Source organism: Lygodium microphyllum, chromosome 16, assembly GCF_053477565.2.
Source record: "Lygodium microphyllum isolate KBCC chromosome 16, Lygodium_microphyllum_v1.1.10, whole genome shotgun sequence".
Lineage (NCBI taxonomy): Eukaryota > Viridiplantae > Streptophyta > Polypodiopsida > Schizaeales > Lygodiaceae > Lygodium > Lygodium microphyllum.
Window position 1 is genome coordinate 69,983,145 of NC_141150.1, and position 21,769 is coordinate 70,004,913.

The 21,769-nt window shown below is 42.9% G+C and overlaps 1 protein-coding gene across 4 annotated transcripts in view; it reads left to right on the plus strand.

The window, feature by feature from the left end:
- Positions 1 to 21,520, plus strand: part of LOC148022957 (ATP-dependent DNA helicase SRS2-like protein At4g25120) — a 92,031-nt gene extending 70,511 nt beyond the window's left edge. Inside the window, exons 17-28 of one of the 4 annotated variants that reach the window (XM_087695892.1) lie at positions 2,511 to 2,729; positions 2,820 to 2,858; positions 17,026 to 17,097; positions 17,172 to 17,258; positions 17,345 to 17,401; positions 17,577 to 17,776; positions 19,943 to 20,036; positions 20,111 to 20,161; positions 20,262 to 20,324; positions 20,413 to 20,472; positions 20,641 to 20,703; positions 20,784 to 21,518. In XM_087695892.1, the coding sequence (XP_087552018.1) occupies positions 2,511 to 2,729; positions 2,820 to 2,858; positions 17,026 to 17,097; positions 17,172 to 17,258; positions 17,345 to 17,401; positions 17,577 to 17,776; positions 19,943 to 20,036; positions 20,111 to 20,161; positions 20,262 to 20,324; positions 20,413 to 20,472; positions 20,641 to 20,703; positions 20,784 to 20,873 (1,095 nt within the window). In that variant the 3' untranslated portion in view covers positions 20,874 to 21,518. Of the gene's footprint in view, positions 1 to 2,510; positions 2,730 to 2,819; positions 2,859 to 17,025; positions 17,098 to 17,171; positions 17,259 to 17,344; positions 17,402 to 17,576; positions 17,777 to 19,942; positions 20,037 to 20,110; positions 20,162 to 20,261; positions 20,325 to 20,412; positions 20,473 to 20,640; positions 20,704 to 20,783 lie in introns of those variants that run through there. The other 3 variants (XM_087695891.1, XM_087695893.1, XR_015693572.1) reach the window with 3 other exon arrangements.
- Positions 21,521 to 21,769: the final 249 nt, after the last annotated feature.

Sequence of the window (21,769 nt, forward strand, 5' to 3'; positions counted from 1 at the left end):
CAGGAAAGAAGCCAATGAAGGTCCAGAAGCTCGGGGAGGAGGCGGGAGATCAAAACATACATGCAAATGAAGGTGCCATGGTTGCTATTGAACCTCGAGTTGAAGCTTGGTGGTGAGAGCTATGGCGGATGGAGAGCAAGAGCCAAGAGAGAGAGAGACTCAAAAGTGGGAACTCCAACAACCACAATGTGTGGCCGGGCCTTCCTTTATTCAAACTGTCACTAAAAGAATGAAGAATAAGTGATTGTGATGGGCGCTCGGCACCTGCAGTATGTAGTGGCGAGCACTGTCAGTGTAGTAATACACGGGTGGCTAGGCAGAGGCGCCTTTACCCCCAACATATAGTGACCTGGCTTCTTGTAATAATGACATTTTCGCTTCGTTTTTAGACTTTTCTATGTCTTGGACAGCCTTATTTGATGGCTGTCCAGCATCACCCTTTTGTTGATTTTTTGCATTTTGCTCGATTTTTCCTTTTCCTTTGAACTTGGAAAACATAGCCACATGTCTTGAACGCAATACAACATTTTTTTTGGGTTTGTTTCTTTTACAACAAGAGGCCTTTCAACTCCATGAATGTAAAGGGCTGCCCCCTCCCCTCGAAGACAACCTCAAAGAGGTGTGGAAACGAAGATACGACTGTGGAAGAGAGTTTAGTGTGATGTTTACCAATTCAATATCTTGAATGCTTTCATTCACAGTGAGCAGTTGCTCATACAAATCTGATATGTGGGTTATCACTCATCCATGTTCACATTGATCAACTCTTTATGGAGATAAGATATTCTGACCTTGTTACGTGTTGCAAACATATGCTCAAGTACATCCCATGTTGATTTTGAGGTCTTACAAGATCGAATGTGTGGAATGATTGATATTTTCACTGACAAGGCAATCAAAGAAAATGCTTGTGCATCCTTTGAGTCCCATCTCCTCTAATCCTTGGTAGGAGGGGGAGGAGGGACAACACTAACATGTCCTCTAGTGTTATGTTGAGGTGTCTGAGATGCAAGATCTCTTTGTCGTTGCAAATCACTTGTAACATAGTTCCACAAGTTCTTCGCTACAAGAAGGTTGTGGACCATAAAACTCCACAATGGGTAGTTTGATCCATCAAGTTTGTCCTCCTGAGTGAGGATACCAAGGATGTTGCTCTGATTAGTAGTCCCTTGACATGTCATGCTGTCAGTAATGGACAATAATTTGTATTTAAATACTTCTTTGTTGATGTATAGATTGCATTTCTTAGAGTACCAAAAATTCCCTCATGATTATGCAACAAGTATCAAAGTGTCACACAAATGCCAATGTGTCCAATTTGACCCAAATCAGCACTTAGCCAAGAAACAACAGCAATGCATTGTTGTGCCACACCTACCTCATAATGCGTGCCCTCAAAAGTACAAGTTATAGTAACTTAATGTTGATTCTTAGCAAGATTTATTGAAAATTTCCAAATTTTTTTGCTCAATTTGATTGTAACAACAGCTAAATATTGTTGCACTGCTTGTTTGTTGCCTTGGAATGTGTGTCGGGGAAAAGCCCTAAATTTCTTTTTAAAATTTCAAAGAAACTGAAGAAATTTGTACCTTACAGCTTGAATTTCTGCAATAATGTCACATTAGGGTGTGTGCCAACAATGAATAGCAGCTGAAATCTGCCTTGTGATGTGTATCGGAGCCTCTAGGGAAGAAGCCCGAAATTTCTTGCGCAATTGTCGATGAAATTGTGCAATGTCAGCGTTTCCAATGAAGATTTGCATGTGGGATTGTAAATCAAGTAAAAGGCCTAAAATTTTTGGGGGGAATGCCAAAGAAATTGTGAAATTTCTTCACATTGGTTGTCAATTTGAACTCTGGGAGTGAAATTGACACAAGCTCCAAATTTTGGGCAGCACAAGCTGAGATTTGGAAAGAGATGGCCAGAATAGATGGAAAATTGCAGGAAAAAAAAAAAACCCAAATTTGAAAATTAGGGCTTTTGCACTTTTTAGGGTTTGTAGAAAATTGCAACTACACATATTAGTTTTAACCACAAAGGGCTTATTGGGATCAACAATATTCCAAATTGGAGTTGTATGGTAGCTGTCGTAGGCTTTCAAAGCTTCTTTTGTAATGTTCTCCAATTGGAATGCCTTTCCTTTCCCTTTAAAGGTTATTTGTCCTCATGAGAACGACTATCTTGGCATGATCCAATAGATTGACAATAGCATCTAGGGAAACCTAAGAAAATTTGAAACCTTTCCAAGTTCCAACAGTCCAGCAAAAAATAGTGTTTGCTGGTTGTGATGACTAAGAAAAAGAAAGTGCAGGCCGCCCTGCATTGTGGTTGACAACCTTGGAGCTCCTTACTTCGTACAGTTTGGTTTATATATTTTCTCTCATTTGTCTACTTGACCAAAATAATTTCTGGTTGAAAAAAGCTCACGTTTTACAAAGTTTTCTTTATCATGTGTTGTCATTGCTAGAAGGTAATACTTAAGATGATCCATGGTTCTTTTGGGACGGCAGGTATTGGAGTACCTCTTAGATGATGTTGCAGATTTCTTGTGCAATCACTTCAGCTTTACAGAAGGCTTCACAGCTAGTCAAGAAATAAGTGGGCTTGAAGGAGGATGTTTGAGACAATTGAAATCATTTCTTGATTACATGACATCAAGGGAAATGGGGAATTTTCGAGCACGTAGAGAAGACAATAAAAATTCAGTGACTCTAACAACAATGCATCAGGTAATACATGCTGTCCATTTGCTTTCAATTAAACTGCAGCTTTACCTTACTGGTTTTCCTCAAATTGAGCAATTATCTTTTTGGTTGCAGTCAAAAGGCCTGGAGTGGGACACAGTGTTCATTGTTAAGGTATAGTAACCGCTTCAATACACGTAGCATTTATTACACATCAAAGAGACTAATATCTGATTTTTGGGGTTCAAGTACCTCCTATACCTGGCTGAAAGGAAATTTTCAGAACTGATTGAAATCTATACTGTGTGACATGGTGGGAATAAGGTCTGCTGTAGTGGTGTTCTGGAAAGGGAGCACTGCTAAGAAGAAAAGAATGGTAATAATGTTATATGTGTTTTTAGCAAAATTATTAATACCTTGTGTTTCGAGATCATACATGTTGAGAGGAATGCCTATTACTTTAATGTTGTATCCCTCCTCTCATAGTAGAAATTAGAATTAATGTACTGATACCATTAGTATTCCCATGGTTGTCACGTCTGATGGTGTCCAATAAGTACTATACGATACTAGTATGGTACTAATTGGACTAATAATTCTTGAACCTATGCCCGATGAAAAACTAATTTACATTTAATTTTAATGCCTATGCTTAATGTTGGAACTTAAAATAATACACTTCAAACATTTAGCGACTTTATACCAAGAGTTTACATATTAAGAGCTTGAGGATAGAGAGGATGGAGAGCTTGAGAGTGGAGGTAAGTCGGAGATAGGGAAAAGGAGAGCTTGAGGGAGTGGGGATAGAGAGTGAGGAGAGAGAGCTTGAATGTAAATTTGAAAAAATGAGAGAGAGAGAGAGAGAGAGAGAGAGAGAGAGAGAGAGAGAGAGAGAGAGAGAGAGAGAGAGAGAGAGAGAGAGAGAGAGAGAGAGAGAGAGAGAGAGAGAGAGAGAGAGAGAGAGAGAGAGAGAGATGCCTTGTCGGATATTGGGGATGCTGGCACATTTGGACCACGCGCAATGCTTTTCTCTTTGATTCGGCCTCTAATGTACCCCGATATATTGCCAGGCTTAAAGGACTCTTGCATTGGCAGCTAGATATCATCCGACACTCAGACTTGCTCCCTCGGGAGGATTTGCATCCGTGGCATATGGCGATTGCCTCTGGGTCGTTGCCATGATTGGTGTAACCTTTTCAGTGCATTACTACGGGGCTTCCCCACACGTTGGCCTAGGGCCCTCGTGTATCTTGTAATCAGAAAAAAGAGAGAGAGAGAGAGAAAGAGAAAACCTCTTCACATGATGGCTTTGTGTCATCATGTATCTTGTAATCCAGTAATCTTGTATTTTTTTCGTAATTAATACAATTACCTTTTACGAAAAAAAAAAGAGATGCCTTGTCGGACCATTTTCCTCTCCAGCTTGAGATGCTTGCACAACCTATTGTACCTTTTATGCAGTTGCTGGATAGACTCACTTTATGTTTCAACTCGTCTTATTTGAAGCATCCAATCTTTCAGGGCTATATGCAGCAATTGATCGAGAGGTTTTTATTGGACTTTGCCTTTGAGGGCTTGGCTTCCTTTGCACGGCTGCTCTCTAATGTGAAGCGGGTTGCTCGGCAATATGGGACCCATCATGCCTCTCTTTGTCGGCGGCGTCGACATGCAGCGGAGAACTTACTGGCTTTGGTCCGTTCGCTGTTGGTGGACACCCCAGATGATGAATTTTTGCTATCATTGGCGATACGTTTGGCCGATCTTATTCAAGTATTTCAGTTGAAATCTTATCATCAGGCCAAATTGCACAACTTAGTTGACACATTGCAAGATAGTGCGTGTCAGACTCATAAGTTCTTTTGCGCCTTGCATGCTTCTCTTGCTCGAGAAAGTAGGACTAGGCTCCAGGATTCAGAAGATCGCATGATCACTGATCCACAGACCATTGTCAATACGTGCAGAAATTATTTCATGGATCTTATTGGTTCTTCTCCGTCGCCTTCCAACCAGGTTACGCATGTACGCTCGGTCTGCTATGATTTGGTCCGCCAGCAGGTTCCACTTAATATGCAAACTTCTTTGGAGGAAGATATTTGCAAGGAGGAGGTTATGGATGTTTTGTTACACCTGCCTAAGGATAAAAGTCCTGGTTGTGATGGTCTCACCAATGAATTCTTTGAGAGCTCGGCCACCCAACTGGTGAAGCCATTGGTGGCTATGTTTCAGCAGGTTTGGGAAATAGGGGTCATGTCTTTCTCATGGAAAGAAGGCCTTATCAAACTGCTTCCAAAGGTCCCTTCACTGTCGATGTTGCAACACTCGAGACCAATTTCTTTGATGGGTTCGATGTATAAAATCTTTTCCAAAGTGCTGGCGAATCGACTTCACAAGCACATTCCAGCTATTGTGCATCCTTTTCTGTATGGTTTCATAAAGGGCCGCAACATTCTGCATAATATCTTAAATGTGCAAATGGCTATTGACTATGCGAGGCACTCCAGTCAGGAAGTGGTATTGATTCAATTGGATCTCGAAAAAGCTTTTGACTATTCAGACTGGTCTTTCATCGCAGAACTTATGTCTGCCATGGGTTTTGGTACTCGCATGTCCCGATTGATCTACACCATTAGTGCTGCGGCTTTTTCACATGTTATGCTTAATGGTGGGGTTACAGAGCCATTTGTCCTTGCACGCTCGGTGAGACAGGGTTGCCCTTTGAGTCCTCTCTTCTTTGCCCTGGCGACTCACCCGGTCCTTTCAATGTTATCTTCAATGGCGGCTTTTGCGCAGCTGGTTGGATTGTCTCTTCCTTTGGGACAGCACTTCATTAGCCAATCTCTGGCTGATGATAGCTTTATGATTTTGCATGCGGACAAGGACAACATTTGCAAGGCATTAGATGTTTGGACGCTCTTTGGTCATGCTTTTGGTCTTCGCATCAATGCCTTCAAATCAGCCATTCTCAGTTGCAGGGAGTTGGATTTACAGTCATTGGGCTGGCAAGGCTAGGTTGTTTCCCGTGGCTCCATTGTCAGGCATCTTGGATACCCACTGGGGGTTGATGTTAGGCCAAAGGAACTACTGGAGTGGATTTCACAGAAATTGGCAGCTAAGTTTATGTATTGGAAGTTGCAAGCGTGGCCATTCCATGTCCGCCTCAAAGTGGCTCAGACAATTATGCTGCCAATGCTCACATATTTTTTGCCCTTGCTGTCGTGGACTCCTACTACTTTGAAGGCTCTCACTCGCCCCATTCGTTTCATGTTATGGAAGAAGGATTCACTGCATGCCGGTATTTCGTGGATTTCATGGTCACATACATGTACCCCCAAACGCCTGTGTGGTGGAGCTATTTTGGATGCTGAAACTCATCTACTGGCTCTTCGTTGGTCCCTTTTTTGCGCTATGTGTGTGGATCACCACCCGTGGACCATTATAGCCCGTTATTTTCTTGAGGACAATGGGCTTTGCCATGGTAATACACGTCTTCGGTGCTCCTGGTGGCATGTTCTCAATGCAGACTCTCGATTTTCCTGTCCCTCCTCCTCTCTGTTACTGCATTTGGTCAGCTCTTGGAAAGTGGTGCTCCAAAAGGCGCGTTGGCATCCAGTGGGGGACCGCTTGCATACTAACTCCTTTCAACTGGAATTGTTGGCAGTCTCGAGATTACTTTCATGGGAAGACAAACATGAGCTCAGACCAAGATTTAATCGCATGGCCCGCTTGGGTGTGACTTCAGTTGCGGATGCCACCCTTGCCACTCGTAATGTCTTCGCATCCTTTCGTACTGTGAGGAGACTGTTCAGGATCCCGCGCGGATACCGTGATTTGTGGGAACAGCTTTTGTCGGTGCTTCGGGACAGGCAACCCTCTCCTACCCTGGCGGTGGATCGTCCTTGGCAGGACTGGGACCTTGCAAGCCGGTTGAGTCTTGAAAAGGCCTCTGCTAATTTGGTGTATCATCTTCTCATTAAAGATAATCAATGGTTGGGGGTGAAAGCTAATACTGTATGGGGATTGCGGAAATCTCAGTCATGGTGGAAGGAAACTGTGATGGAGGGCTGGTTGAACAAGACACCTTTCAAATGCAAGGTTTTTCTTTGGCGAGTGATGATTGGTGGTCTTCCTCTTGCCTCGGCCCTTTCCAAGCGGAGAATCTCTAACGGCAATTGTTTCTTCTGTACCACTACTGTGGAATTGGCCCGACATAGGTTTATTTCTTGCCCCCTCGCCAAGAATATTTGGTCACTCTTGTCACAAGTTTGGCGCGCAGTGGTGGGGTCCTCGCTAACCCCTTTCGATTGGGTTTTTGTGCGCCCAAAATACCCCACACCGCCACAGTTGCATATGAAGATCTTATTCCACTTTTTCAGATACTGGGGATGCTTGCACATTTGTACCACGCGGAATGCCTTTCTTTTTGATTCGGCCTCTGATGTACCAAGACACATTGCTCGGCTTAAAGGTCTCTTGCATTGGCAGATAGATCTCATTCGGCACTCGGACTTGCTCCCTCGGGAGGACTTACTTCCCTGGCACATGGCAATTTCCTCTGGGTCTTTGCCATGACTTGTGGAACTTTTTCGTGGCTTAGTTCTGGGATTTTACACACTTTGGCCTAGGGCCCTCGTGTATCTTGTAATCATGTAAACTTGTACCTTTTTTGGTAATTAATACAATTACCTTTTACGAAAAGAGAGAGAGAGAGAGAGAGTTTTGCCCTTGCCCCACAATCAGACAGGACCACGACTGCTGTGGGCGGGTGCTGTTATTCTGTTGGACAGTCATAGGCGCTGCCAGTCTGGCCATGATCGCATCTACCACAGGAGAGGGAGTGAATCAGCCAGCGGGAGCAGTATAAACAGTAGGCAGGTGCACTACAGACTCGGACCGTCAGTCCTCTGTCTGTTCTGGCCTTCAAATCCCCTGTAGTAAGAGCGAATGGCACACAGTCATGCAGGTTTTTGACAGAGCAGAAAGAATTCTGTGATACAGCAGAGGGGCGGCCTCAGCAGTGTGAGAAACAAGCATACAGAGGTGCAGATTTCTAACACAGCAGACAGAGATCTGTGATACAGCAGACACAGAGAGAGAGAGAGAGAGAGAGAGAGAGAGAGAGAGAGAGAGAGAGAGAGAGAGAGGCTTGTGCTGTTTCTTTCTTCCGTGAGCTCCTGGCTCAGCATCCAACCTGCACAAGTGGTGATACAACATGGCTGGTTTGGATATGGCCTTTATCGACTAAACGGTGGCAGCCCTTGGTTCGGATTCTGATACAGAGGAACTAGAGGATATTGTTCCTTGTACGGAGGAGATGCCCCTTGGTCCTGACTTCTAACCTGCGGGCAAACGCACCAAGCATACTTCGGAAGAGACAATGGATCATCAGGAACGTTCTTATGTGCAGGTTGCTTCCGATTCTGTGGATTATCGGGATGTTGATTGGGAGCATTTGTTGGAGTTTGCCAACACTCTGCTTGGTGATTATGTTCAACATAATCATGAAGCTTTTTTTGACTCTAGAACTGAAGATGTTCTGGAAGCCACTGTGGACCTGAAAAATGTCTGGCGCTCATTCTCAGCGTTTTATGAACGTGCTATTATACTCTTATTCACTGGTAGGATTCCGGTGCTTTCCTATATTCGCTAGTGGTTGCAAAGTTTACTACAAGGGGAGTGTGTTGAAGAGATTTTTATTGGGCCCTGAGGCTTTTATGAGGTGCTATTGAAATCTGAGACGTATCGTGCCGATCTGCTGACTAATCTACCATTGTTCTTTGATCGCCGTTTGGTCCATGTTGTGCCATGGCGCCCAATGGAAAATTTTCAGCGCTTGCTTCAACATGAATGTCTGGTGTGGGTTGAGATGGAAAACTGTCCGGCTATCTATTGGCCACTGTTAAAGGATGCCATGGCTGTTGTGGGCACTGTTTTGGTCTCCCCGAGCCTAAGGGCCACGAATCGTAACCGTTTGTGTATGCTATGGGACACTGCTAGGAAAAGGCCTGCTTGGTTACGTCTTAATTTCTCTGGCATGCATCCTTTGCACTTTTGTCTGAAATGGGGTAACTTTGCAGGCCATTGTTTTTCGTGTGGAAAATTGGGGCATTTTATGGCCGAATGTCTAGCAAAGCAACCGACTTCAGATGCTGAGCATGTTTTGCCTCCAAGGGAAGATATGGTGCTTGATGCTCCATCGCAGGATGTGACCCAGCCACCTAAAGTTTTGGATAAAGACAAACAACATGTTTCGGACTTGGATTCCCGTGACAATGATTGGGTAGATGTACGTGCCAAAAAAGGTAAAAGGTTTGATGCTGGCATGGTAGATACTGTGCCTAATGCTTCACAAGATTCCTTGCGTACTTATACATGCAGGAAAGACATGTTGTCGTCAGAGCACCCTTCTCATGCTATGGTTTCTTCTGTTCCTCGCAATTAGCCCACTAGGAATGTATATACGGATGGTCCGAAGGGCCCACTTGCTAAGTTGGCTTTTTATGCTAAAGGTAATTTGATTACCCCATGGGATCGGCGTTATCCCCATTCCATCCTCAAGTCAGTGGATACACCGTCTATCTCTAAATTTGCTCGTCCGAACTCTTTTGTCGTGTTGGTTGATTTTTGGATAAGGGAGTCCTTGACATTCTAGCAGAAAAGGTTAAATCGAGGCAAGCGTTGCCTCGTTCTTGATCTTCTTTTTGAATATACATGAAGATAGCCACATGGGATGTACGAGGCATTTGTTCTCGCAATAAGCAGCATGCCATGTGGAGTTTATTGCATGAGAATCAGTGGGATGTCTTGTGTGCTGTCGAGCATAAGAGTCACGATGAAGGAGGAAAAGTTGTGGATTGCCATGGCTTTCGCTTGTTTTATGTAGGAACCCATGCCATGCATTATTCTGGTGTGCTTATGATTGTACATGCGAAATATCAACTTGTTCTTATAAAAAATGATGTACATGGTCGTTTTGTAGTGATTGAAGTTTTATTTGAAGGAGAGATCTTATGGTTACTTGGGCTCTATGCTCCAAATGATCCTTTATCCTGCTGGGATCTTTGGAATACTTTGCAAACCTCCTTGTCACTTGGCACACGGGGTTTCTTGATGGGGGATTTTAATATGTGTGTTGATCCTTCGCAATCCACATTAGAGCATTCGGTGATGGATACTTTGGAAAGCCGTGTGTGAAATGCGTTTGCTTTTGCCGTACTTAAGCAAGATCTCTGGTCATGGCTACACTCTTCTTCTATAGGGTTTACTTTTCATTGTGCGCAGTATACATCTACATGGTCGTAGTTGGATCGCATGTACATCATGCAGGATGATGCTTTTCTTCCTGAGATGCTAGAAATGAAAGTGTTGTAGCAGTACGCCTTGTCGGACCATTTTTCTCTATAGCTTGAGATGCTTGCACAACCCATTGCACCTTTTAAGTAATTTCTGGATAGACTCCCTTTGCGTTTCAACTCGTCTTATTTGAAGCATTCAATCTTTCAGGATTATATGCAGCAATTGATTGATAGATTTTTATTGGACTTCCCTTCTGAGGGCAATGCTTCTTTGAATGATTGCTCTTTAATGTGCAGCGGGTTGTACGGCAATATGGGATCCATCATGCCTCTCTTTGTCGGCGGCGTTGACACACAATGGAGGAATTATTGGTTTTGGTTTGTTCTCTACTGGTGGAGACTCCAGATGATGTATTTTTGCTGCCATTGGCTATGCGTTTGGTTGATCTTCTTAAAGAGTTTTAGTTGAAATCTTATCAACAGGCCGAATTGCAAAATTTGACGGAGAATTTGCAAGATAGTGCTTGTCAGACTCATAAGTTCTTTCGTGCTCTTCATGCATCTCCCGCTCGAGAGAATATGACTAGACTCCAGGATGCAGAATGTCAAATGGTCACTGATCCTCAGACTATTGTGAATATGTGTAGGAATTATTTTCTAGACCTTCTTGGTTCTACTCCTTCACCTTCTGACCAAACTACTCATGCTTGCTCAGTTTTCTATGATTTGGTCCGCAACCAGGTTCCACATGACATGCAAACTACTTTGGAGACAGATATTTGTGAGGCGGAGGTTATGGATGTTTTGTTACACTTGCCCAAGGATAAAAGTCCCGGTTGGGATGGTCTTACCAATGAATTCTTTGAGGTTTTTGCTACCAGTCTGGTGAAACCGTTGATGGCTATGTTTCAGCAGGTTTGGGAAATGGGGTTCATGCCTTCCTCATGGAAAGGACTTATCAAATTGCTTCCAAAAGTTCCTTTACTGTCTATGTTGAAACATTGGCAACCAATTTCTTTGATGGGTTCTATGTATAAAATCTTTTTCAAAGTAATGGCGAATTGGCTCCATAAGCATCTTCCTGCCATTGTACATCCTCTTCAATATGGTTTCATTAAGGGCCAAAACATTTTGCATAATGTCTTGAATGTGCAACTGGCTATTGACTTTGCAAGGCACTCTAATCAGGAGGTGGTATTGATTCAATTGGACCTAGAAAAGGCTTTTGATTATTTAGACTGGTTCTTCATTGCAAAACTTATGTCTACTATGGGCTTTGGTACTCAGATGGCTCGTTTGATCTACACCATTAGTGTTGCGGCTTCTTCGCGAGTTATGTTGAATGGTGGTGTTACCGAGCCTTTTGTGCTTGCTCGCTCTCTGAGACAGGGTTGCCCTTTGAGTCCTCTCTTTTTTGCCCTTGCGACTCATCCGGTTCTTTCGATGTTATCTCATATGGCAGCTTCTACTCAATTGGTTGGATTGTCTCTTCCTTTTGGACAGCACTTCATTAGTCAATCCTTGGCTGATGATAGCTTTATGATTTTGCGTGCAGATAAGGATAATCTTTGCAAAGCATTAGATGTTTGGACTCTATTTGGTCATGCTTGTGGTCTTCATATCAATGCTTTGAAATCAGCCATTCTTAGTTGCATGGAGTCAGATTTGTAGTCACTGGACTGGCAGGGAATGGTTGTTCCCCGTGGTTCCATTGTCAGGCATCTTGGGTACCCTTTGGGTGTTGATGTTCGGCAGAAGCAACTACTAGAGTGGATTTCACAGAAACTGAAAGCTAAGTTTTTGTATTGGAAGTCACAGGCTTGGCCTTTCCATGTTCGCCTCAAAGTGGCTCAGACAATTATGTTGCCAATGCTCACATATTTCTTGCCATTGCTGCCTTGGACTACTACTATATTGAATGTTCTTACTCAGTGCATTCGTTTCATGTTATGGGAGGACTCCTTACATACAGGTATTTCATGGATCTCTTGGTCACATGCATGTATCCCCAAACGCATGGGGGGTGGGGCTATTTTGGATGCCGAAACTCATATGCTGGCACTCCGTTGGTCTCTTTTTCGTGCCATGTGCTTGGATCATCACCCGTGGGTCTTGATAGTCCATTATTTTCTTGAGAATCACGGGCTTGTGCATGGTAATACTCAAATTTGGAGCTCCTGGTGGCATGTTCTTAATGCAGACTCTCGGTTTTCTATTCCTTCATCATCCCTGCTTGCTCACTTGGTATGTTCCTAGAAATTGGTTCTCCTGAAGGCTCAATGGCATCCAGTGGAGGACCGCTTAGATACTAACTCTTTTCAACGGGAACTGTTGGCAGCCTCACGATTACTTTCTTGGGAAGGCAAACATGAGCTCAGACCAAAATTTAACCGTATGGCACGTTTGGGTTTGACTTCAGTTGCAGATGCCACCCTTGCTAGTCGCAATGTGTTGATATCGCTTCGTACAGCCAGAAGGCTTTTCAGGATCCCTCGTGGATACTGTGATTTATGGGGACAGCTTTTGATGGTGCTCCAGAGCAGACAACCCTTTCCTGCCCTTGCTTCGGATCGTCCTTGGCAGGACTAGGATCTTGTAGGCCGCCTGAATTTGGAAAAGGCCTCAGCTAACCAGGTGTATCATCTTCTGATTAAAGATCATCAATGGCTGGTTACTAAAGCTAATACTGTATGGGGATTGCGTAAATCTCAGTCATGGTGGAAGGTAACTGTGATGGAGGGCTGGTTGAACAAGACACCTTTCAAATGCAAGGTCTTTCTTTGGAGGGTGATGATCGGTGGTCTTCCTCTTGCTTCAGCCCTTTCCAAGCGTCGAATCTCCAATGGTAATTGTTTCTTTTGCACCACCAGTGTGGAATCGGCCCGTCATCGATTTATTTCTTGCCCTCTCGCTAAGAAAATCTGGTCACTCTTGTCAGCGGTTTGGCGACCAGTGGTTGGTTTCTCGCTAAGCCCTTTTGATTGGGTTTTTACGTGGCCCAAATACCCCACACCAACACAGTTGCATATGAAGATCTTGTTTCACTTTCTTAGATATTGGGGCTGTTGGCACAATTGGACCATTCGGAATGCTTTTCTTTTTGATTCAGTCTATAATGTTCAGGGACATATTGCTAGGCTTAAAGGCCTCTTGCATTGGCAGATAGATCTCATTTGGCACTCTGACTTACTCCCTCGGGAGGACTTATTTCCCTGGCATATGGCAATTTCCTCTGCGTCTTTGCCATGACTTTTGTAACTCTTTTGTCGTTTAGTACTTTATAAATATAACATCCATTACGAAAAGAGAGAGAGAGAGAGAGAACTGTCCTCAATTGGATCCGTTGGTGACTGACATCTCTTTTTCAGGCTGATTATCTAGAGGATATTTTTGCTGGTCCATGTGGTTTCTATGAGATTGTGATCCGTTCTCCTTCAGCATGAGATTTTCTTCTTACCTAGCAGCCCCTCTTCTTTGACAAACTGTTGGTTCATATTGTTTCATGGCACCCTATGGCAAACTTCTAATGTTTGCTCAAGAAGGTGTGTTTGGTATGGGTGGGGGTATGCCAAGAAATTGAAATAAGTGCTTCGTAAATTGTAGACTTATATTCCCATTCCAGCTACTACTGCTCAACTACAATACTTTTTGCACGGGTTGGACTTTAATATCCGGGTGCAATGGTTTAGTATTGCTCTTGCCAACATTGATACTGCGATTACATAAGCAGAGGAGGTAAGAGTCCTGATTGCAAGCAGCCTATGTCTCTAGGGCAAACTTGAATTCGAGTCTGAGGTTTGGAAATAATTTGGCATTGACTGGTGGAAGTCAAGGAACACCCATGATCAATTTGAATGGGAGAAGAAGCATAATACAAGGTGTGCCCTACCCAAACATACGGAATGGGCAACGGAGGGCTATCACCCAAAGGCCTCATAGAAAGTCACATCTTGCAATGTAGTAGTCAATCAGTTGTTTGTTGTGAATGTGAATAACCATCGCCACAACCTCAGCCCAAAGGGTATGGGACATCCCTTTGTGCTCAAGGATGGACCAGACCATCTCCAACATGGTTTGATTCTGTCCCTTCACTACACCTTCTCAATGGTGTGTCTACATTCACAAACTCCATACAAATGCCATGTCAACCAAAAAACTATCAAACTCATAAGATGCGAATTCTCCACCGAGATCAGCTTGGACTCCACAAACATTGGATATGGACTAGGTCTACACAAAATTTTTTGATCACAAAATTTGGAAAAGGCCTTAAATTTGAGCTCCAACAAGTAAGCCCAAATATACCTCAAAAGTCATTAGCCAATAGCTTTAGATACTTGGCCTTGCCCAACGAGGCAGCATACATGGGGTCACACAAATCAGTATGGAGAAGCTCCAAAAGTGTAGAAGCCTTTACTAGGCCCTTCTCAAGGATGCTATGGTGGTAGTGGATCACGTGTTAGTGTCCCCCAGTTTGCTTGCAACTAATAGGCTTGCAACTAATAGAAATCGATTGTGCATGTTATGGGACAAAGTCAGAAAAAGACCTAATTGGTCGCATCTCAATTCCAATGGTATGAGGCCTCTTTGGTTTCAACTCAAATGGGGTACTTTCGTTGGCCACCGTTTCTCTTGTGTCAACTAGGTTACTTTGTAGTATAATGCCTAGATTGCAAAAGTACCTTGATGGATCAGCCCATGGATACAGATCAAAGCGCGCTCCCCTGTTTAGCTTGTCCATCCTAGCTAGTCAAAGGTCAAGCAACTGGCTTCCCCATCTTTCCTAGAGACCCAAGGATGGATAGAAGCTTGAAGGAATAAAGGTAAAGCGAAGGAGACTCCTATGCCCAAAGTACGTGCTGATCCTTCTTCGTCACAAGACCCCTTTCACACCTACTTGCAAGGCCATGATAAGTCTTTGGATGCGCCTATTGTGTGAGCTTCCATTGTCGCCAAGGATCCCCCCGCAAAAAAAAGAAAAAGTAACAGCGACAACGTGTTCTTGACCCTCCAACCGAGTGGGCATTCAATGCTATTGGCCATGTCACCACACCATGGGAGCGCAAGTACCTAGGTTCTACTTCTTACCTTGTAGATGGGCCTTCCTCCTTACGGGCTGAATATCAGAGGCCCAATCCCTTTGCGGTGCTAGGAGACTTCTTTGAAGATGGTGTGTTGGAGACATTGGTAGTAAAGGCCTAGGCCCATGCTTCTAAATCCCATCAACATTCTTGATCCCCTTTTTTTTTTGTTAGTCCCGGGGTGCCTCTTGCATTCTCGTCCTTTTGCACTTGTTGGATCCATTGGAATTAGTATATATATGATGGCTTAGAGCCACCTTGTACTCTTAATCTTGTTATCTTGTACGTTTTTTGTAATTAGTACATGTGTTGTGGGAGAGGAAACCTAAAAAGCACCTACAACTACCCCAAAAGTAATCCCAAATGGTCACAATCAAGCACCTCAAAAGAGTGATAGTTTCCATGAGATGCCATTGGATGTGATTGGATGTGCTGTATTGGATAGGACAGGTTGGACTAGTCGGTCTGTTCATCGGACGTAGACAACTAGGAGTATTCCTACCTCTCATAGTACATTGAGATGTAGAGTGATCTGATCTCTCTTTAAACTCAAATACTTTGGGTTGTCACCAATGAAGAATAGCATTAGGATCCAATTTGCTCCTTGGTTTTGACACAGTTTGGGCACAGATTGAATCAAGAACACTTGCATGGAGGTCAAATCAAATGTGGATGAGTTTTCCCTTTCAGATCAGCTGCAATTTCTGCAATCACAGCTGCTACTGTGATCATTAGGTCTTCAATTGATGAGCATGAACTTTGAGGTGGCTGAGAAAACTTGTTTCTGCAAAAAAGTAGGGTTTTGACAGCAAAATGCATTGCTGTCCACCTTCAATCTGCTGAGAATGGCTGAGAATTTAATAGAGGAGAAAGAAATTAAGTTGAATAGAGAATTTAATAGAGAAAGAAAATCAGCTGAATAGAGAATATTTCGAAAGTAAACTCTCATGGCGATTGCAATGGTGGCAACAACTTCAAAGGAGGGTGAAGTCTCAATGCACTTAGCGAGCCCCTCTTTTCTATTACCAACTCTCATTGAAGCGGAGAAGAAAACCTGCTGCCCGTGTCTTGTTGTGCAGGCGCGATCTGTTGTCCCCTAATTCTTGCAGCCTCTTGATTGCTTGAAACACCTCTCTCAGTTGCCGCTTGGTCCATTCTGCCCTCAATCAGCTCCAAATAGCCTCCCACAATCTTGCATGGCACGTTCTCCAAGTGGATCACATTTTAATGCAGTCTGAGTCTTGAGACTCTAATTTCCAACAATTAATTAGTGGCTGAAAATTAATAATTCTCTTGTTGCTGCCCATTAGTTGGCATCTGCGGGGGGCCTCAGTACTCCTAAGCAGGTTGTTGTGCTGGATTATGGGTAGCCACATTGTAAGACAAACTGGGGGTCCCTTTTAATTTCAATAATCCTCTCCTTACTGTATGCTAGTGTATCTACAGAATTTGGATGGGGAAGTAGAGTCAGCATGTGTGTTGACTCTATGTAAAGCCCTTGTATCTCAACGCTAGTGAGATAGTACCCCATTACTTCAAATATCTCATATCCAAACAGGCCCGAGATAATGCTGCATACAACTACTTGCCAAGTGACCATCATCTCATTGACCTTTCCATAGACAATACTAAACTCTTAAGGGTATTTTCTAATCCAAGGGACAATCGGATAGTCTCTGTTTGACAGCCACTTCTACAACAGCAGAAGATAAGCAGATGTATCATGTCATGCTAACATTATATCTACAGCCATATTTTGTGGGCTAATTGCCTGACAAATATGGGTCCTCATTGCTGGGTCTGAAATTGCTTGAAATTTGAGCTAAAACCTTTGAACAAAATGATCCTCAATTGTGTTGCAGCCACTACTATGGTAGGGCTCTGGAAATATTAAGCACTATACTACTAACGATTGAAAGAGGAAGAGTGATGGGGAAAATGTATGACATCTGCTGTCTTTTTTTGCAGGCTAATGAAACAGAGGTACCTTTACTTCATGAGACAATGGGGATTGCTGGTGAGAGGGCAACATCACTTGAAGTAGGTTGGTTGCTTCTGCAAACAGTAATTCTCTTCCAGCTGATGCTTGCTAATCATTATTCTTAAACTTACAGGAGGAAAGGCGCCTTTTCTATGTCGCTATGACACGGGCCCGAAAGAAGCTTTATGTTTTATACGTTACTTGGGATAACAACCAGCAGGTTTGCCACTTCTCACTTTGTGGCAAAGGCTTTCAATAGTAAATTTATTTTCTTTGCTCCTTCAATGTTTTGGTGCAATTATGCAGTTACTACATCCAACCCGGTTCTTGCGGGAGTTACCACAGCATCTGCTTGATACCCAAGTAAGCCCTGCTGATGTGCTCATATGATTTTGGATTTGATATCAGAATTGAAAGAGTATGCAGTTTCTTTAATTGCAGGAGGTTGCTTGCAAAATCTTTGAGTGACCTGCTATGCACATGTTCCTTGCTGTTATTGTAGTTCTAAGCTGTGAAGCCCTCTTCCACATGTTTACAGGTAGACAATAACACTATTGCTCCCTTAAAAAAACCAGACAGCATAGATTGCCTAGACATCAAACATGTTGGGCATGAGGGTGACAGTCCAGTTAAAGATGACGATGATGTTGCAGCCTGTGTGCTATATAATGAGAAGGCAGACACATGTCAATCAATCAATGACTACGAGCTACTAAACTCAACTGAATTTCTCAAAGGGTAAGTCAAGCACTTTGAAAATTTCAGGGATTTTACCACATTCTCCCATCCTATGTGGTAATTCCAATTGTCCTATTGCTAGTATATATATACACTCCAGGGTTTCTATCTTGTAGACTATGCTCACAGTTTATGACAGTACTCTTCTAGCAAGTGTATCATGTTGGGAGGGTACTATTTTAAGAAATTGCATTTATATGATTGTTGTGTAGGTTTCATTGGTTCCAGGTTGTGAGTGACATCTTTTGTTCTATAGGCACCCTGCAAAGATTTCCTCAGTTAAGCTGCCACAAGCCTTGGTTATACACACCAGCGACAAGGGTGTACCATGTTTGTCCAAATGTTTGTTCTCAAAAATTGCACAGACTTTCCATCATTTCTGGCCTAGTTAGATTGGAAACATATTGACTGCTTTTTCTCTCCCCCTAAAACAGTAGAAATCCATCAATAAATGCAGTAGAAAAGATTCTGTGAGGGAAAATTACAAAATAAGCCTATTACAGGACTTCAATGGTACATGAAAGATATATAGCAAATATTTCAATACAAGGGCTGAGTAAATAGCTAATCAAGTGGTCTCTAATGCCAAATCATAAACTTGTCATGTCAATTTATGTGACATGGTGGAGGAAACATTACGAGTCGTGACTGACACATGTGAGAACATGGGCTAAGGCCAAATATTTTATGGGTTTAGGCCATTTAATATTTGTGAACAAGGGCTAAAGCCAAGTACACATCATCCAGCATTGTAAAACATGCATACCAATAGGCATGCCATTCAGTACAGCTGCAGCCACATCATTTCTGGTTACCACAGTCCTAGGACAGCAGGGGGTTCTTTCAAAAAGCAAGTCACAAAGGATTTGGGCACTTTTGGAGTAATTTTCTGCATAACCAGCAGCAAATGGGAGTAGAAATTTCACTCAATAAAGCATCAGCAAGATCTCGCATGCACAATTGGCTTTTGTACATGCTACTCCTTTGTTTGGGATTGCATCTACATATCTAACATCTTTGGACCTCTGATAGTAGCCCACACTCCAATGCATTTACTCTAGCCTTGATATACTTGAGTTTCTATCACGTGTCCAATTAGGTCATATAGTTGGAAGTGTGCACCATCTTTGTTTTAATCCATTGTGTGAATTCACCATAATTTGTTGCTGCTCCTCAATGACAAGCTCTAATGCACTATTGTAGTAACTTTTGAAAACAAATTTAACAAGGTTTCTCCGACAGTCCTAAAGTCTATATTGGGCAGTCACCTCAAGCCAAAAGATAAATCATGATGTAATATCTGCTGGCACATAGATGGTGAGGATGAAAGAATCCCTATCCCTAATATCAATTTGATCTGAAGAGCCTTGCATTCTAGAATGGTGCCGTGGTCTCTCATATATAGTGTAAACGAGCCTTGTTGGAGTACTTTACCAACATGACTAGCTTGTGAAGTAGAGAACTTGTGTTCCTTAATTAATATGAGGTCAATCCATCAAGCCAGGGCTGGTTGCAGCTTGTGTGATCAACTTCTTGTCTCACATGGTCCATTGAACTGGAGGGTGTTGAAATTCGAGGTGTGCTAGGTGGCTGAGACTACTCTCTTAGACCATATGCCAGTTCTATTTTCGTTGTTGACGCTTTTGATTCTACCCTATATCCTTGGTCTAGCTAGGTTTCTAACACAATCTATGGCCAACCAACAATTGTTGTAGCTGTCCGTAGGGGACCATAACTTGCAAAGCCAAGAGCTTCAAGCAATATCAGCCCTTGCCAACTTGGAGAAAAGGAGGATAGACTTCACCTCGTGAGCCTTTGCAACCTTTTGGGTTTAGAAGGGGGATACCTTGTGGAGAGAATTTGCTATGTGCATCATTTAGGTGCCCTAGGAGATTAGATCTGTAGCCTTAAGGACTGGTTGAGACGGTCCAAGACATAGCGATATAGTTATACAAGAGGCTTTTCATTATTGACAATGGTTCTTAGATGCACGGAGCAAGTGGTACCATGTGTACTGATCCTTGCGACGGTAGCGATTGGTGTGCTTTCTTTCTTTTTGGTAGTACCGTGTACTTGAAATAGTAGAATATATGTTATTTCATAAATTGAGAAGGTGCAATGTGCACATGTCGACAGTTGTAAACATCTAAGTGCTCTTCGTGTCAGGTTCAATGTGGAAGCAAGATCAACCATCGCTGCTTTGTTCCACAACTGGGCCAAAAAACCAGCCTTTCAAGACCCAAAACGGTTACTAGATAAGGTACATTCTTGCAGTGACAGTGACAAGTGCATAGCGCTCCAGATGTGTCCTCATAAGACTGTTACTGTGTGCAGATATCTTTTGTTCTGGATGAACGGATGCGCAGCAAGAATGCAAAGAACAAGGTCTGGTTTGTATCTGCATTGAAAATGAAACCATCTTTCGACAGACGTTGTGATGATTTACTTGGTTTATGATACCATCAAGTTTTTGTTTTATGAACAGGACACTCTGCGAGCAGTCAAGTGCTGTTTGAGCAGCGAAGATGCTTTTGTATATGCTCAGCATGTAACGGTGATACTTTCCTGCACTTACATACTATTTCCTGTTGTCACTTTATTAAGCCTCACAGAGTTTCGCAATGGGTTCTGTGAAGGTGCTGAAATGGGTCAAAATTCCTCCAGAAGAACGAGCTCTTTTGCTGTCGGAGAAGCAGGCAAGAAGCTCAGCCCCACATTGCATGATGATTTATAGTTTCCTTATCAATTTCTTGTCGTGCATCATGTTTTGGAGAATGCTATCGTGTAACAAGGTGCTAACTGGAAGATTGGATACTAGGGAAGCCGACTGTAAGATGATGACGCAATTTACTGTGCATTGACAGGAATATTTTCAGCAGAAGTCTGCTGAGCGGTCCATGGGTTCTAGTGCAGCAACCGCTAAACAGGTGAGAGAGAGAGAGAGAGAGAGAGGGGGAGAGAGAGAGAGAGAGATCCAATGACTAATGTGTTATCAATTCAATTGTAGATCTCGTACTTACGAAGCCTGGGGTGTACCAGTAACCCCACCTCAAGACTGCATGCGTCTCGGTTGATTGAGCAGTACAAGGCCCTGTGAAAGTTTGCACATCCAAGTAAATAGTCTCTTGAAAGTTGTAACCTATGAAAAACTGAGTTACCACCATACCATGTGCTCAAACATAGCATCAATCTCAAGCTTTGAGTACCATACATACACCCAGACAGAACAACCCAATCATAGGGTTGTCAACATTATCGTCAAGAACTCTCGCCTAATTTTCAAAATTATCATCTTTATCTCATCAGAGGTTTCGCAGCGATCGAAGTTATCTCCATGATACTCATGTTTAGCACACAACCTGCTCATCAATTCGCCCAACAAGTCCAAATTACATCAATTCCAACCCATGTTTTGGCTCTCCTCTACACCAAGGCTCTCACACACATCAATTGCAAGCTCCCTTTCCTTGGAATTGTCATTGGAACTCAACACATCCTTGATAAGCAATTCTCATGTACCGACACATTTGGAGGTGCTTGTCTTGTTATCTCATCAACGTGACTTTGACTCACATGCATCGCGTGGCATTGCTTCTTGGACATCAGAATTGACTCATATATTAGTTGTTTTGCCGTGAACTAATGAAGTACTTTGAACATCCCGCACACTCAAACTTGCTTACATCCTTGCTCTTTGTTCACAAGCACGTGCCATCTTGAGTATTGTTCCATGCATCATGGTTTTTAAAGCTATATTTTGGTGTTCAAGGGCTAAATCAACCTATCGACGAAAGTTAGCTTCTTAAAAGTCGTCATCCCTACCCATATAGCTCCTTCCTTGGCATGGTTTGAGCATGCAACACTACTATTCCCATAGTAACCACATGTCATTAAAGCTTCTCCTTCTCAAGCATAGCATGTACAAAAAACATGTGAACATGCTTGCTTATAGGAGTTGGCATGCATGTCAACCTTGTAGCTAAGTCTCTCTTA